General features: G+C 40.9%; 1 protein-coding gene across 15 annotated transcripts in view; it reads right to left on the bottom strand.

The window, feature by feature from the left end:
* Positions 1-18,040, bottom strand: part of MAGI1 (membrane associated guanylate kinase, WW and PDZ domain containing 1) — a 649,715-nt gene that overhangs the window by 75,203 nt on the left and 556,472 nt on the right. For 14 of the 15 annotated variants that reach the window (XM_018066867.1, XM_018066868.1, XM_018066869.1 and 11 more), the window contains 5 exons: positions 13,595-13,652; positions 11,682-11,791; positions 9,363-9,455; positions 2,984-3,166; positions 1,857-2,477 (listed from right to left, as the gene is read on the bottom strand). In XM_018066867.1, the coding sequence (XP_017922356.1) occupies positions 1,857-2,477; positions 2,984-3,166; positions 9,363-9,455; positions 11,682-11,791; positions 13,595-13,652 (1,065 nt within the window). The remainder of the gene's footprint in view (positions 1-1,856; positions 2,478-2,983; positions 3,167-9,362; positions 9,456-11,681; positions 11,792-13,594; positions 13,653-18,040) is intronic. The other variant, XM_018066866.1, reaches the window with a different exon arrangement.

Raw genomic sequence — 18,040 nt, 5'->3', positions numbered from 1 at the left:
AACAGAGAGAAAGTAGAAGTCTGGTCCTGATCTTTTTTCACAGGGGCAGAATACTCCGTGCATAAACACCTCATGTTGGCAAGAGTCAGGGGAACTACCAATCTCCTGCCCAGAGTGGGAGGTAATCAATCAGGATTAGCCGCAAACACTGACCCAGAAAATATTTCTCAGTGTGAGGTCCTGGAAGTTCTGGTGGGCTGGGGGTGCTGACAGGGGAAAAAGAAGAAAGCCAACTGTCTCAAGATTTATTTCGAATACCTCACTTCTCTGAGATTCTTAACCACTTCATCAAAATGTGGGTATGCCGAAATGTTTCTAATATGATTCGTGGAACTGTTGCTCCCACCAAGGGAAATAATAATCACATGTCCATTCATTCGTTATCTGTTTATGCATGAACACCTAGCAGGAGTCAGGTACTATGTTAAACGCCAGGGACACAACTGTCAACATGCAGACGTGGGCCCTGGCTTTAAGGATATTCAATTCATTAAATTCTAATGAAGAAGGGAGAGCAACAAAGAAAAATAAGAAAATGTACAAAACAATGGCTTGCGATAATAATGACTGCGATAAAAGCTAACAAGAAATGGAGTGATGCAACAGGGGTTACACAGGATTGCTGGGGGGTACTTAAGAGAAATAATGAGAGAATCCCTCTCTCAGGAGGAGACTTGAATGAGACTGAGCCAGCCAGGTGAAGAGTTGGGGAAAAGTTTTCCAAGCAATGGAAACAGAAAATGCAAAGGCCCTGAGACAGAAGGGCTTAGAGAACTGAAGGCATCACAGAGAAGCCAGGTGGCCAAGCACACTGAGGAAGGGAGAGGAGTGTGAGACGAGGCTGGAAGAGTGGCCAAGGCACGCTGTGCAGACCAGGGTCAAGAGACTTACAGGATAAAGGTTTTCAAATCTTAATGGGTTTTAAAAGGCACAGTTTGATTTACATTTAAAGGAAATTGAAACAGAGCAGGACACCATGGTTCTTTCCCTCCAGGTCTTCCGCCTGTCTTTTGTCCACAGAAAAACTTTAGTCAAAGATTAAGTTTAATCGGAGAAGTGAGAAAATGCAGAAGCAAATGAAAACAAACAGAACCAAAAAATATTAGTTTAGTCACTTAGCAAAGTCAGGGACCTTGAGGTCCTCCTCAGTGGCTACGGATAGCATTTGCAGCCATATCCTTTGAGCTGTTTTATAGACACTGAAACCCCCATCAGGTGGAATAAGCTACCTACCTGATGATCGGAATGTAGCCATGACAGAAACTGCCACAATTCTGAGAACTGGCCTCAAAGAAATGGGAATAAACTGACCCTGGAACTGAAAACTAACTGCCTTTGCAACAATCAAGATGACACTCATCAGACCACTGCATGACCAACTTTAAGACGACTGTGCTGTTTCCACATGTAGCCTCTTCTCTCTGCCTGTACAACTCCTCCTGCCTGTAAAAGTTCTGGCCCACTGAATGTCAGTGGGGGAGGGGCGGGTGGGGATTGGCCTCTGGACACGAGTCCACCCTCCCTCGCCTCTGAAACAAAGTGAATTTTCCTTTCTCCCAGCCTTGCATTTTTATTGGCTTTTCAGTCTGGAGCAGCTGGATCCCACTCTCAGCAACAGTGCTACCCTATGTGCAAGCCCTTTGTATAAACACATAATGTATAAACATAACCTTTACTCTAAAGAGGCTAGCATTTGGAGAAATCAGAAGGCATTTTGAATGCATTTCCCAGTATTTAAATAAAAATGATCTTAAAGGAGGAGACATTTAGAAAGCCCCAAAGACCCATCTCATAACCAGTATATATAACAATGGATGTAAGGTTTTAAAAAAATGAATCAAACTAAGTCCACATACCTCCTCGTTGCACCAATAATGTGACCTCACTTCCCTTTGGACATTCGATGAGCATGTCCACGACTTGGTTGTGAGTTAGGGCCTGCACATTCTTCTTATTAACTTCCACTATAAGATCCCCTTCTTTCAGGCCTCGGCACCTTGGACTGTCAACAATCTGTTTCACTCTTTGGCCGCCACCCCCAGGACTGTCCGCGATAGTAAAACCAAAACCCATTGGCCCTTTGACTATATGAACAGTTATGAGTTCCGGCTGAGTGGCTATGGAGGAAGCCAAAGAGACAGTGTCACTGGGGTAACCATGGGAACCATTTGAAGCCACATCCGCAGGGCTGCTTGGCCTGGCATCCTTCATACTGCTGACTTTGCCTGTTTTACTACTGTGACTAGCTGGCGAGTCATAGGTCTCTTGCCCATTCACAATAATTGGTTCTCTGTCCAAAATGGCCACCGAAGTCACTAAACTTGTGTTGGGGTCATCTGGGTCAAAAGGCAACGGATAACCTCGGCAGAGTTCAAGGTCCACGCTGGCACCGATGGGAATGGACTGGAAGATTTTCACAACTTGTGCGTGCGTGTGTCCCAAAACACAGGTGTCATTCACACTCACAATTACGTCTCCTGCAAAAAAGCTGGGGATTAGAAAAACTGCCCAGGAAAGTTCCATCAATTTTATACTATAAAATCCTACCAATAAGAAGTTGAACTGAAATTGGAGTAGGGGGTGATACTGTAAGGCACAAAAAGACAGCTGCTATTACTTTGTTTATGCTAATAAGGCATTGGTGTAGCATTTACTGTCTTCCATGCTAATGGGAATATAATGATCACTGAAAGAACATTTGAGCTTTTTTGTATTAAAAAAAAATCACTGCAGAATGTGAAGTTGAGAATTCATTCATTCAAATGGATCTGCATTTTTAGTAAATTACTCATTTACTATACTCGACAGTACCCTAACAGTTCCCCAAAAGGGAAAATGTTAAAGCAGCTTCAAAGTTTTTCATCTATACCAGGAAACACATTTACGTCATACAGGAAGCTTGCTCACTGGCCAAGCTTTTAAAGGACAATGACAAGCTCAGGACATCATGGTGCTGTCTGGTCCCTGCTGTAGTGTCTCATACCTGTCTCCATCTTGCCATCCAGGGCGGCAGGACCATCTAGGACCAAGCTCTTGATTTGCAGAAACTCGTCAGGTTCATCCCCTCCAACAACTGTGAAGCCAAAGCCACGACTGCTTTTCCGCAGCTTCGTGTGAATGAATTTGCCTTTCAACTCTGAAGGGTTTCGTGTAAAAAAGGGTTTGCCTGCATCAAAACAAGATGTGGAAGGAGGGTGACCATGAGTGAAAGATGAAGTAAATAAGAAATGAGACAAGTTAGACATCTCTCTCCAAACTCCTGTGCTGGGGCATGGGGGCACAGAGGTGTTTCAAGAAAGTCCTTCTTGATTCCAGTTATAAGGGAATTCCCAGACCCTTTTGTGTAAGGAGGGGGCTGGGGCTCACTGTGTGTCAGCACGAAGATCAGAAGAAAATTTAACAGAAGGACGACACTGGTGTCCACGCTCTGACACACATCTTGGTCTGTTTCATGTAGTTTGACAGCAACTGAGCTGCCATGAGGCCTTCAAAAAAAAATGGCGCGGGTCTTTGCTTTCTGTCTTTTGTTTTGTTACAGATCATATTTTCTACTCTGGCTTCTAGTATGTTGTCTAGAGTTTGACTCCCATTTGTACAGTCAATTACACAGAAACTCTTCAAAGAGAAAACTCATTCTGAAAATAAACAGATGACACCAGGAGACACCGCACCATATGGTCACAAAGAATAACTCATAAATAAGAAATGGAGAATCATGGGACTTCCCTGTTTGTCCAGTGGTTAGGAGGTTTTCCCCGTGGCTCAGTCGGTAAAGAGTCTGCCTGCAGTGCAGGAGACCCGGGTTCAATCCCTGGGTTGGGAAGATCCCCTGGAGAAGGAAATGGCAACCCACTCCGGTATTCTTGTTATGGAGAATTCCATGGACAGAGGAGCTTGGTGGACTACAGTCCACGGGGTCACAAAGAGTCAGAAACAACTGAGAGTCTAATACACACTCTCTAAGACTTCACCTTCCAATGCAGGGGACGTGGGTTCAACCCAGCATTCCTGGGTGTCTGGGAAGACTGTACATGCCCCAGCACAACTAAGCCTGTGCACCACAACTACTGAGTCCCTGCAACACAGTCACTGAAGCCTGAACAACCTGGAGCCCGTGCTCCAGACAAGAGACGCTACCACCACAAGAAGCCCACAGATCGCAACCAGAGAGTAGGCCCCGCTCGATGCAACTCGAGAAAGCCCATGCCCATCAGTGAAGACCCAGCACAACCAAAAATAAATAAACAGACAGAGAATCGCTATTTTAAAAATTAAAAGGAATTGAATTGAATTCTAAATTCGACCAATTTTTCCTGTCCATTTGCATCGTTTAACAAGTAGTGAAATAGCCTGCTGCTGCTGCTGCTGCTAAGTCGCTTCAGTCATGTCTGACTCTGTGCAACCCCATAGACAGCAGCCCACCAGGCTCCCCCGTCTCTGGGATTCTCCAGGCAAGAACACTGGAGTGGGTTGCCATTTCCTTCTCCAATGCATGAAAGTGAAAAGTGAAAGTGAAGTCGCTCAGTTGTGTCCGACCCTCAGCGACCCCATGGACTGCAGCCTACCAGGCTCCTCCGTCCATGGGATTTTCCAGGCAAGAGTACTAGAGTGGGGTGCCATTGCCTTCTCTGGTGAAATAGCCTAGGTATGTCCAAAATCAGTTGTCTCATTAAAAATAAATTAACAGATATACAGCTAAATAGCTTCCAAACATTTAGTGAATTCTCTTGATAACATTCACAAATAACATTTTGCACACAAACCCAATATTTTATTTTGAGTTTGGGCATTTCTCTGTAATCGAGAAGCTCAATTGAATTTCCCCAATTATCCCAAAGTAGTGAACATCATTCTAGGTGCAGACTCTTTCAACTCTCCTATTATACTTCCTGTCTCCTGCCCTTGACACTGCTTCCCCATATGCCCTATTACTTTTCTACCAAAAATGTTATCCAAAAAAAGGAGAAAAAAATCTCCATGTCTCCAAATACCCCTGCACTAGGAGGCTGGCACGCAGGAAGGAAAGTTATTTTTGGTTAGCTACATCTAAAAGGTCTTTTTAAAAAGGTCTCTGGGAACACATACAATTTTTAATTGCACATTTCAAAAGTCTCTGGCTCTTAAGAAGGCTTTTTAAAATTGCCTGGAGTCACAGGTCTGCTCACTAACCTCCTCCCCTCTACTGTAGTCCCAAGGCTGGCTGGAAGCACGACAAACTATAGTCCTGTCAGCATGGCTAAAGAAAGGCAAGACCGAGCTGAATTTACCATGAGAAGTCATCTGCCAAAGCACCAGGGAAGGGATGTCAAGCGCAGTCAGGGATTGTACTGAAAGAGTTGCCATGGCAATTACTAGATGGAAAATTGAGAACTGTTCAGATAACCCCCAAATTTCCCTTTATGGGGTGTATGAATAGCAGCTATTCTTGAAGCAGAGGCTACTAGGGAAAGCTTTAAGGCAAACACATATTTCACTTAGGCAAAGATATCAATACCCATCAACTTTTCAGCGAGACACTCTCTGTCCCCTTATTGAATACTGCAGTATCTCTTCCAGCATTCACAATCCTCCTTACCTGCTTTACTTTTGATTTCAGCATTTATCACCATCCTGCACAGGATACAGCTTACTCACTGATGGGGGTTTTATCTCCCTCTCCCCCATACCCTATTGCAGGAAGGGCACTGCACATGTTCACACATACAACACTAGAACAAACTCCACAAGGATTCCTGATTGCATGTCCAGAGTGTAAATAAAACATGGCCTGTTTCATTGCGTGTGCTCCAAAAATGTGTGTTGAATGAACGAATGAATAAGAGCACAAAGAAGTGAAATTTAACGTGTCTTTGAGAAGGCTGCAAGAGGTGGCTGGGTGTGTAAGTTTTTCACCCTGATTATAGCAAAGTTAGAAAATGTAAAAATGTGTCTGGCAGTTTATCTAAATGAATGTTTTAAAAAACCATTAGCATATTTTGAGTTGAGAATGCTTTCAGCTTAAAAGAGACATGAAGAGGACTTTGAAATTACACACTGACTTTCTGTTTCAACATTTAACTAGGGAGAGAAGATCAGAGGGTTCCACATTTATGCACATTTTATTACATTTGATGTACAGGTAGGTCATCAGTTACTGTAGCTTTGGAGAAGTGCTTTTCTATATACAAGGAGTGGAATGAGGAGCTCTCTGCTGCAGCCTTGTGGCACATGTAATTTTCTAAGACAGGCTAATCTGCTGACTAGTCAACAGTTGCAAGATCTGGTGATGTGGAAGGATCACCTGGGTAGCTTTTTAAAAATGTACTCATTTCTAGGGCCTGCCCTGGATTCACTGAATCTGGAACTTCTGGGTCTCAGCTCCAAAACATCTACTCATGAACAACCTGTAGCTGCCTGCTTCTCTGCCAAGTTGGCACTATTCTTGGAACTAGTATTTGAATACCATAGTACCATTTGCCCCAGAGTACTTCCTGTGACACCGGAAATGCTCGCTATTTACACTATCCAATACAGCAGCCACTAGTCAAAAACGAGGCTCTCCTGACTCCTTGAAATGTGGCCAGTGGAAACAAGAAACTAACTTTTTTATTTTTTTAAACTGTAATTAACTTGAATTAAAAAGGTAATGTACCCAGAAGCATCCAAACTGAATGGCATACATTAAGACGGTGAGGTATCCCCCACACACACACACAAAAAAACACAACAAAAAGGTTTAAGTCAGAAGTTAAACTGTTTCTAATGACACCCAGGGTTCAACTCTGTGCTCTACTACTTCCTGGGTGTGTATGAATTACTAAACCTCTCTCTGCCTGAGCGTCAGATGTATAAGTGGAGATATTGAGAGTACTAACCTCACTATTTACATGATAGTTGTAAGGAGGAATGGTGACAGATAACATAGCTGAAGTGCTCAAGGAGGTGCCTGATGCATAAAAAGAGCTCAATCAATGTAGGTTATTATTTTGTTGATGGTGGTGGTGAAATGGGTAGGGTGAAGGGGTAGCTGCAAAATCTCTGAGCATAAAGCTGGAAGCTGGAGAGATTTCCCAAGAGCAAATCTCTTTAAAAGTTAACATTTTCTGAGTTGAGAAGGATACTCTTTTGATCAGAGGAAAGTCAGTTGAGCAATGAACTCAGCAAAATTAATACCAAACAATCTAACCCTATTAGCTACACAGCCTCTTCCTGAGAGTACTGTCAGGAACATAGACCAGGACACTTTACAGGTACACAGGGAACTCAGAGTTGTAACCGATGGTGATAAAGCCCAACTTAATGTTTCTTACAACTGTAGCTTGGAGTCAAAGAGTATGGATTTAAACTATCTTCTATGGTATTAGTTATACTTTGAAGATTACGATTATGCTTGAAAGACAACAATCAATACAGAGACTAGAGTAAAAGTTTTAAGAATAGACTATTTCCCACAGGGAGCTCAGTGAGCCTCTCCCAAACCCCAACCACTAGGGGACCCAAGAAGATTAAAGAAGAAAAAGGGGGTAAAAAAAAGAAAGAGAAAAATCTGAAATAAAGTTCCTCATACAGATCAATACTGTCTGGACTCTTAACTCAGTTGGTGCACGAAGCATTTGACACTCAGAATCTGAAACTTTAAAGCTCTAATTGATTTAATCTCTAAGACAATCCTTTAAGGAAGCCAGGCTGTTTATCACGGACGTACATATGTTATTTCACACAATAATAAATTTAGCAGAGAGGATGAGATCTAGTTCAGGATATCCTACTGTGGAAAAACAAAACACAACAAAACAAAACTCAGTCTCATACCTCCATGCGATTGAAACTCTGAAGAGGAAATTGCTAAATAACTGAACTCAAATGAACACAAATTACCAACTGTTAAATTCTATAAACGAGAAGTTTGACGTGGGAAGAGTGAATCGGACAGAATCCAACAGAAACCTTAGCTAAGCAGAAGCTGGCAGAGCAAAGAGTGGGAGGAGAAGACAGCCACAAGCAGAGAGCAGCATGTGCAAAGGCCCTGGTGTGTCCAGAGAACAGCATGTGCAAAGGCCCTGGTGTGTCCAGAGAACAGCATGTGCAAAGGCCCTGGTGTGTCCAGAGAGCAGCATGTGCAAAGGCCCTGGTGTATCCAGAGAATAGCATGTGCAAAGGCCCTGGTGTGTCCAGAGAACACCATGTGCAAAGGCCCTGGTGTGTCCAGAGAGCAGCATGTGCAAAGGCCCTGGTGTGTCCAGAGAGCAGCATGTGCAAAGGCCCTGGTGTGTCCACAGTTTCGAGGACTCAAGAAATTAACAAGAGGGTCAAGGAACTGAGAAGTTAGTGGAGTTAACTTACCATGAGAGAAAGAAAGAAGACAACATGAAGTTGAAGAAGGAATTTTATACTTTAAAAATAAAGATGAGCCTACAATCCTGTTGATATTAATTTATATATCATTATCTTCTATGTTTTGTCTCTATTAAAAACATTATCACCATTAAATGGTATCAAACTATTTTATACAAGTTGATATTAATACTAATCTCATGATAATATCAGCTAAAAGGGAAATAACTTTTCTTATAAAAATAAAAGTGGAGGAATGAAAATTAGGGAAAAGGGGTATCTTACCTTTCTTTTAATATCTAACATATTTATATCTTTAAAAAAATGTAGAGAGAAGAAAAGACAAATTTTACAGCTTTTTATTGGTTCTGTAACATACTCCCCAACACAAAAAAGCTAAAGAAAAAAAATCCCCAAATCTTTTCTATCCTTTAAAAGTAATGAGGCCTGAAAGTAGCAAGATTCTGAGTTTCCAATTTTCTGTAATGAATCTCAGTAGGGATGCATACTATTTGTGAATGTAAATAAGTGAGAACCAATGAAACGTTGTAAAACATGCATAAATGCCCAAACTGCCACAAGAACAGAGGTTAGAGTGTATAACACAGTAATATCAAACCATTTTACATTTACAAGAAAATCTTAGTCAAAAGCAAATACATTGACTAGAATGTTGAAACATGCAGTGCTGAATTTTCAATGTATCTCATTTAACACAGCATTAAATGTATGTGTTCTCTAAATTTAGGGTTCACAACTCAACATGATTTTGTACACCACCCTCTTCCCCACTCCCAGCAGCATTTGGCAATATCTGGAGACAGTTTTGTTTGTCACACTGGGGGAGGGTTTCTCCTGGCACTGAGTGGACAGAGGCTGGGAATACTGCTCATTCCCTACTATATATACAGGTCAGCCCCACAACAAAGAACTATCTTGGAACAATCTTTTGGAAAGATCTGGGAATTATCAGATTTCATTTTTTAAAGTTTCTTTAAAAAAATCGAACTTTTGAGCCAAAGTAGGATGCGATTATAAAAACACTTTACCCTGAAGTGGAGCTTCTCTGGCTGGCTCCGGATTACTTGGCGGGTGGTTTGGAATAGCAGGAGGCACAAGCGATGAATGATCTTCTGACCATTCTACAATGAAAACAAGAAACAGTTTACTGTTTTCCTTCCGACCACTGGTCACCTTACTTAGGATTCACCACCTTCTTCATTATAAAACTACCCAAGCCAATAAAACCAGAACCAGAGAGCTTCACTTGACAAGAAATTGGTATCTGCTGCTATTCTACGTAGGGCTTCCCGGGTGGCGCTAGTGGTAAAGAACCCTCCTGCCAACACAGGAGACGTGAGACGTGGGTTCGATCCCTGGATCAGGAAGATCCCCTAGAGGAGGGCACTGGCAACCTGCTCCAGTATTCTTGTGTGGAGAACCCCATGCACAGAGCAGCCTGGCAGGCTACAGCCCATATGGCTGCACAGAGTAGGACACTACTCAGCACACCTACTCTACGTTAAGGTCCCTCCCTGTGTGTGCGTGTTTATGTCTCTTTCTCCTAAGACCTGTGAGGACAGAAATAAAACCAATAAAAATACAACCAATAAAAATCTCCAGTTCTCTCTGGCTGCAGAGTTCAAAGTGAGATCAAGTAAAAAAATATCAGAAAAGATATACAGTAAACTAAAGCAGGCCCAATAAGGCAGAAACTTCTATAATTCATCTGAGACTTGGCTGGAGAGCTGAAGTCTGCTTGGCTGGGGCAGTAAAGGTAGGTTTCAGGAGTCTGGTAAGGTGCTGTCCCCTATCATCTCTAAAACCCGAGGGGGACCCATTATGAAAGCCCCTGAGTCCTAACTAGCCTAAGTGTATGAACTAAGTGTAGTCGCGTTCACTTTGAAGACCAAGAAATAACTCACGGCAAATGAATCTTAAGATTCATCCCAAACTCACCTTTCCAGCTAAGCTAACAAATTCAATTGTGTACATACAGTTAATTTTACACTCATTTTTCAATTGTACATTCTCACTCCCCAAATTCATAAAAATATTTTTTAAATTTTTAAATAGAAGAGAGATTAAGAAGAACTTTTCAATAGCTAGGTGCGTGTGCACACACACACACAGATACGTACAAACACTCTCTAAAATACAGTCTATGGCCGTGGTTGGCAAACTATGGCTCAAAGGCCAAACTGGCCCCTGTGCCTATTTTTATTAAGCTTGCAAGCCAAGAATGATTTTCACACGTTTCTATATGATTAAGAAGAATATTTTGTTGACACATAAATTACATGACACTCAAATTTCAGTGTTCAGTGTTTCAGCCACATACATTTGTTTACAGTTTATAACGTATTTCATACCATAAGGGCAGAGATGAGTAGCTGTAATAGATGCTGTATGAATAGCAAAGCCTAAAGTGTTTATTATCTGGTCATTTACAAAAAAAATCTGCCAACTTCCATGCTATGGTCTATATTTAATAAGTTCACTATGATAATAAGAGAAGTATTGAATTTTATATTCATATAAAAGGAACAGTAAACCTAATATTTTTAAAGACTGCGATGAAAAATGAAGAAAAATCTAAGCATCTGCTAATAAACAGAGGGCTAAATGAAGTAAAGAGATTCATAAAAGGAATATTATGTAGTCATTAAATAATCCCAAGGTAAATCTATATTAAGCAGCCTTGAAAATGTGCAAGAAATATATTTAACTGAGAAAAATAGGCCAGAAAACTAATATGTATGTAAATACAGAATGTATTCATATACATAAATTATGACCTGGTGTTTGTTAAAATCTGCATATTTGTACATCCCTAGAAAATTTCTGCACATTGCTTATTGCTGAGAATAGAATGGGAACCAGCAGGGGAGATGTAAATGTTCTCCACTTCTGAACTGTTCATGTTTTTGTGAAGAGCACAAAGTAACTTCTAATTTTTTGAAAGCACTGAAAATTACCAGCTTTTTCTGATGCCTACATGCCTACAATTAAAAGTTAGTTCCATACCCTGCACATCTTAAAGTGGTTTGGATTTAGATAGCAGGTGCTGTGCAAAAGCTCCCAGGGGCAAGGGAATTCTGTCACCATCAGAAATGTTCTCCAATCTAACAGCCCCTTTCTAAACCAGAGTGGAGACTGGGTGCTTTTAAACGGGGCCCCCCACTTTAGCTGTCTGGGTTCGGGGTGTGGACTCTAACAGAGGTTCTGCACACTCCCCACGCTTCCAGGACATTGAGTTCCTAGCACCACACAGGACATGAGCCTCGCGGCCACTTCTGACCACACGGGGGTGTCAGTGCCCAGGCTTTGCCTGGAGCTCCTGGCCCACAGATAGAGGGAAAGCCAACCTTCTGGCTGCTGTTGCTGTTGCTGTTGTTGCTGCTGCTGCTGCTCCAGCTGCTTCTTCCGTTTGGCTTCTAGGACTGGGTTCTCATATTGTGTCTTCCTGTTGATGTGGCTGAAGCAGAAGGCATATTGCACTCAGTTAGGAAACATGTTGTCCCACAAGCAAAATGCCAATCAGGCCAAGTTCCCTTGACTGGACCTGAGCAAAGCAGGTGGTTGAGCATTTTGTGTCAAAAAGCACAGTTAGGAAGATATAACAAAAACAAAAATGAATGGTTTCCACATACTGACTGCTTCTCTGTACCAAGTATTGTAAAACCAGTACACATGATTTATTTAAAAAATCTTCAGTAAATGCCAAGATGAAGGTCCTATTTTTATTGTTATTTTGTGGATAAGGAAATAAGTTTCTGAGCAGTTAAGTACCAGCTGACCTAACAAAACAGCTAGTCAGCACTAAGGAGGCTTCAAGCTTAGCATGGCCAGCTTTCAAGCCCCAGGACTGTAAACACTGACTCTCCCAAATGTCCAAAGAATCACGTGACAAAGAACGTTTCTTTAATTTAACAAGAAGTCAGTTACAGAATTATTTTTAAATGGAGCTGAAAGTGGAGATGTGGTGTTGTCTGTAACACGTAGTGCCAAAAACTGTGTGTAACTTTCTACAGTTCATGGAACCATAAGCATCCTGCCCCCCAAAGATCAAGTTAAAAGAAGGACTCTACCAACATCTGTCAACTATTTTGATCAATAAGCATGGAGTCAGGATTCAAAGTATAAGCCCTAGGCAAAAAGATTCCAAATGCAGCTAACCTAAGCAAATGTGATGTGTTCAAAGTGACAAAGACCCAGATACTTCAGATGGCTCCAAAACGAATAAGGCCAAGGAAACATAAACACACACACACACACACACACATATGTACAAACATATATATGAATCCAAAGCATTTTTTTTTCCCATTCTTATTCAGTGTATGTATACGTAATGTAGGCTTCCCATTTGGCTCAGCAGTAAAGAATTCGTCTGCCAATGCAGGAGACCTGGGCTTGATCCCTGGGTCAGAAAGATCCCCTAGAGAAGGACATGGCAACCCACACCACTGTTCTTGCCTGGGAAATCCCATGGACAGAGGATCCTGGCAGGTTACAGTCCATGTGGACACAAAAGAGTCAGACACAACTGAGAAACTAAACAACAATTGCGATATATGTACATGTATATATACACATATTACATCAACACACATATATACAAGCCTACACATATTCTTTTTCACTTCATCAAAATCATATTTCATGAGAAGTTTAGAAATATTCCTACTCTATGATTATTTAGAACTCAAAATAATTTTCAAGTCAGGCTTTAGTTTTTAACAGTTTCCCTGGAGGCTCAGCTGCTAAAGAATCCACCTACAATGCGGGAGACCTGGGTTCGATCCCTGGGTTGGGAAGATCCCCTAGAAAAGGAAACAGCTATCTTCTGGTACCGGAGAATTTAGAAAGTTTAAATGAATAAGTAATCACTGAGAATCTCAGACCTGAGCAGGGCAAAACAATAGGCAAAACTGATGCTCTTCCTGAAGATAAACAACTCATACTCATATGGTCTATTGAGCTTTTTACATTCATTCAAATAATACCTATTATTAAGTACCTGCCACAGACCAGGACTATGTTTGGCTCTAGCAATACCGTAGTAAACAGAAGACATGTGGCCCTCAGGGGTTTTATTATATATCATCATCAGATTTGCTGAATATTTTCTTATTCATTAAACTATTTTTCATTATAAAATTAATATAATGTTACTATTACTACTTTTTACCTTATCCCAATGGCAAATTCTATTCAGCATAAATGTACATTAATTACAGAAGAATGCAAACTAAAATGTGACTTAATAGGCACTTACTCTACATAGTAGATACCATAGACAGGGTCTTCAATCTTTTCCCAACCAGCAGGCAGTTCTGAAAAATAAAAGGACATTCAGAGCAAGAAGAAGATATTCCTGAAGAGCCTAGAGATTTTCAACAACCGATTTAGGCCAAAAAAATAAAAAAAGAAGAAGAAAAAAAATGAGTCATAAAAATACTGTCTAAAGTCCAATTAAAGTCCAAATAAAAATACTGTCTAAAGTCCAATTAAAAAGTGAGCATTATTTTATCAGTGTTTTCCTACACAAAGAGCAATTCTTTACTGGTATTTTGTATAAGCAAATGAAACTTAATATAATGCAGTCTTAGGTGCCTTCATTCTAAATCAACTATTAAATTAGATTTTAATGAAAATATATTTAAATTTTGCCTTGAATGCCTGGTCCCCATCCTAAATATCTGCAGTGGTCTCATTCTATTGCTAGACTGCCTTACCACACAAGCAAAAATGGATGAAAATAAACGTTCTTTTTCATTTCCAATGTAAGTCCCATTTTTGCTCTCCCTAGAATACTTACAATTTACATCTAATTTTCTCCTGTTCCTAATCAAAATGCTATCAAGTAAATAAAAATGCCCACCTGGAGTTGAGTTCTTGAGTTGTACACACCTATCACTCAACTGGCTACATCTGGACAGGCCCAAATCTTCACCAGGCTGTGCCTATGAAAGCAGAAACATCGGTCCTGCTCTCCAAAAACTCTCCACAAACTGGGTATACTTCATTCCTTTAAATGGTGGTGGTAAAACGGCACTGGGGAATATACATGCCTTTTGGAAAACTCATCTGTGCTCTACTGAACTTCACTTCATAAAGTTTCATATCAGAAGTTGCAACTTCGTTTAACGAGGTAACAGAGCGTTCTGTCATAACAAGTGCTTATTTCTAAAAGTCCACTGCATCAGATAACTCGGTGAAAGAGCAGCTACATTGTGTTTTGTGTCACTAAACAATTCTTCAGGCAGAGCTGCAATTCTCAACTTAATTTCAAAGCCACTCGGCTCTGTGTGTAGTTAAGGCAAGGTGGTGTAACACTGTACTCCAAAGCGAACCTTTATTCCTAGAAGGACACGTTAAGACTGGCTTGAACTGAACATTACACTTGATTGAAAAGCAAGACTTTTTTTTAAAAAAATCAATGATTTTGTGGTCACCATTTGAAAATCGTGCCCATTTCATCAGGGCTTAGGTTTTCCATAAGACACAAACAGTTCTACACTAAAATGGAGTCATGTGCACACACATACACGCACGCACAGACACAGATACACAGACACACACACACAGGCTAATTACTCAAAGTTTACATTTTGCTCAGATTTGGCTGCACATCAAGAGACATTAATTTTATGGGTTTTATTCCACATGCTGTTTGTTTGCAAACAGAGACATGTTTTCCCCTCCCCCCTTCTTCGTGGGCGTGGGGAACACTTAGCAGGTTTTAAAGAAGTCTTTGAATACTGGGAGACACAGCTACTAAAATGCAAGGCAGGTCCAATGTGCAGATGCTGACACAACTTGGCTTTTTTATACGCAATGTCTTGTGAACTGATGCAAATCAAATGCCTGGGAAGTGGTTTCCCCTTACAATGCTGGAAATTACCATTTAAATGAAAACGAACCAGGAAAAATATTTCCAAAGAGCTGGGAAATCTGAAGATTAGAAAAATGCAAAGTGGTGCCCAGGCATATGTTTGTGCTGGCACAGGGCAGAAGAGTGAGTGGGTATTAGGGGACTGCACCTTGTTTAATGAATCAAACTTCTTTTCAAATTCGGCAACCTTAGTATATGACCTAGGGACTTCCCTGGCAGTCCAGTGGTTAAGACTTTGTCTTCCAGTGCCCAGGGTCCGAGTTCTATCCCTGGTGGTTGGGGAGCTAAGATCCCACAAGCCTCTCAGCCAAAAAACCAAAACATAAAAAAGAGAAGCAATATTGTAACAAACTCAAGAAAGACTCTTTTTTAAAAAGTGGTCTACATTTGAAAGAAAAAAAACAAACATATATGGCCTGATCATCTTTGGCTAACATAGGGAAAAAATTAAGAATTCGATTCATTCCATTACTGGTCAAACATTTGTTGAGTGCCTGAGGGCATGCTAGACACCAAGGACACAAAGATAATTACAAGGGCACCGTTTGGGCAGACAATTCAAATATGGCACAGTGAGTGCTTTAATGGAGGTCCAAGAGGGCTTCAAGAAAAGAAGCCACCTTTGACTTAGCCATGTTACCTACTCGACAACTTACATACTAGGGTTGAGACACGACGTTGGTCAACTGGTATTTCTGGACATTTGCTCTTCTGGGACAGATTAACAAACTCCAGAAATGGTCCAGTTTTTCAAGATAAAGCTCATTTAACATTGAAAAGATAGATCTCTCACTTCCATTGTGGTGATTAACTTAATAATAGGCATTCATTTCTGAAAGCTTAAAATAGAAATTGGTCATCGATTTAAAAACAGAGGGTGTTTGTCTTGCAGTGTGCCATTTGGTCCTAAAAAGTTGAAAATGGGAGAAAATACTGAAGCCTAGAAAATGATGACATTAAAATTTTTTTCTTACTCTAAAGATACTTAAGAGAGCCACGCCCTCATGTCTAACAACTGTCAGACCTCAGACCAGTCTGGACAAGATGTCACTGAGACGGAAGGTGGTGAAGACCTAAGATATGAACCTTAGCCATACTCTTTTCTATCTGCCTCGTGTTCAGCTACTTACTAATATCTTGAAACCACACCTTTCCCCTAGATTTACCTCGAAGGTCATATGTAGATTAAGTAAGGTCTGAAAACCTTTTACATAGCACCTGGCACCTAAGCTTAGCTAATGGCAATTGTAAGAAAGCCCAAAAGGAGCAGGACAGATCCACACAGCCTGTTAGCTTGCTGTTGCTACCACTAAAAAATTCACGCTGTACTAATCATCACCATGGAGCGAATATGGAGCCGACAAATGTTCCCAGAGTTTTGTCAACACACAGATTAAAAGTCATGATCACAAACAGAGATAAATTTCTAAACTGTGATTCAGTGTTGGCTGGGAGGGGACCTCATTTCTCTGTCTCTGCCTCCTAATTGGCTGCAGCACATGAATACTCTGTAATTCAAAAAGAAGCTTCTTCAAGTGCTTTTTGATTCTGGGGAGTTTACTGCAGAAGATGTGATAAATTCTACAAACCCAAAGTGCGTAATGGTGCTGCCCATTCAGCACGAACAACAGAGCTCAGAAATGACAACTCTGTAAGCAAATGATCTGGGTCCAACACCCAAGCCCACCACCCCTAGTTCTCAGAGGCAGATTATAGGGAGGGTGTCCTCATCACATCTAGAATCATATTTTTCAGTGAAAACCTTGACAGTTGCTATTGTCTGAAATTAGGATCCTCTTATTAAGAAAATGGGCAGTGAGCTTGTCAAAAGAACCTGAAATGAATGCAAGGAAAAAGTGTGTGTGTATATATACACCACTCTTTATACAGAGGACACATACAGACAAAAACCAGGGAGTCCTATCTCTACCCACAAGGACACATTTGGGCCAACTCTGTAGTATACATGTCGCTCTCCTGTCCCATATTAAACACAAAAAGTATCACAAGGAAGAACCAAAATGTCCAACAGGGAAGAACTGGTTAATAAATCAGAAAATTGGCAAAAACAATATGTGATCACAGGGACAAATATATATTAAGATACAGTATCATTAAGTCTTCTCTTAAGCCCCATGGGAGCTCGTCGTACAGGTTAGGAACAGGAAGCTAAGAGAAGTGAATGACTTCCCCAAGGTCACAAGAGTCAGTAAGTGAGAGCCCAGAAATGAAGCCAGTCAATGTGCCTTGACCCCAGAAACAGCTTCTGCTTTACCAAACCATCTCCCAGAACTGCGGCTCTGAACATGAAAAGGGATCCTATGCAGCCAGTAAAACCTACTTTGCAGAGTTTAACAGCACAGGAATGTTTCCACAATGTTACAGGTACACCAAAAAAGAGGACAATTGATTTTTCCCTAAAAATTTCAACATTCAAGCTTCCATAGAAGCAAACAGGCTGTGCCCCTGTGCACACTGGAATTATCTCACATGGTGTTGGGCGCTCACACACATCGGTCAGGTGGCCAGGGGCTACAGTCCATGGAGCTGCAAAGAGTCAGACACGCCTGAGCACACGGAGCAGTTTAAATGGGTTCCACAAAGGACTGAGGCACTCATTTTTCATCTGGAAAACCTAGTTCTGTCTTTTTCAACAATCATTAATATCACTAGATTAATATATTTTTTCATTTACAAAATGAGTTTCAAATTGTTCTATTACACAGGCTGAATCTCAAATCATTCCTAACACAATGACAACTTACTGTATGTCTTTAAATATATATCTTTCAACAGTTATTGACCACTGTTGACATATTCACCAAT

Source organism: Capra hircus, chromosome 22, assembly GCF_001704415.2.
Source record: "Capra hircus breed San Clemente chromosome 22, ASM170441v1, whole genome shotgun sequence".
In the NCBI taxonomy this organism is placed as follows: domain Eukaryota; kingdom Metazoa; phylum Chordata; class Mammalia; order Artiodactyla; family Bovidae; genus Capra; species Capra hircus.
Note: the sequence above shows the minus strand (reverse complement) of the source record. Positions and strands in the feature narration are given on the sequence as shown.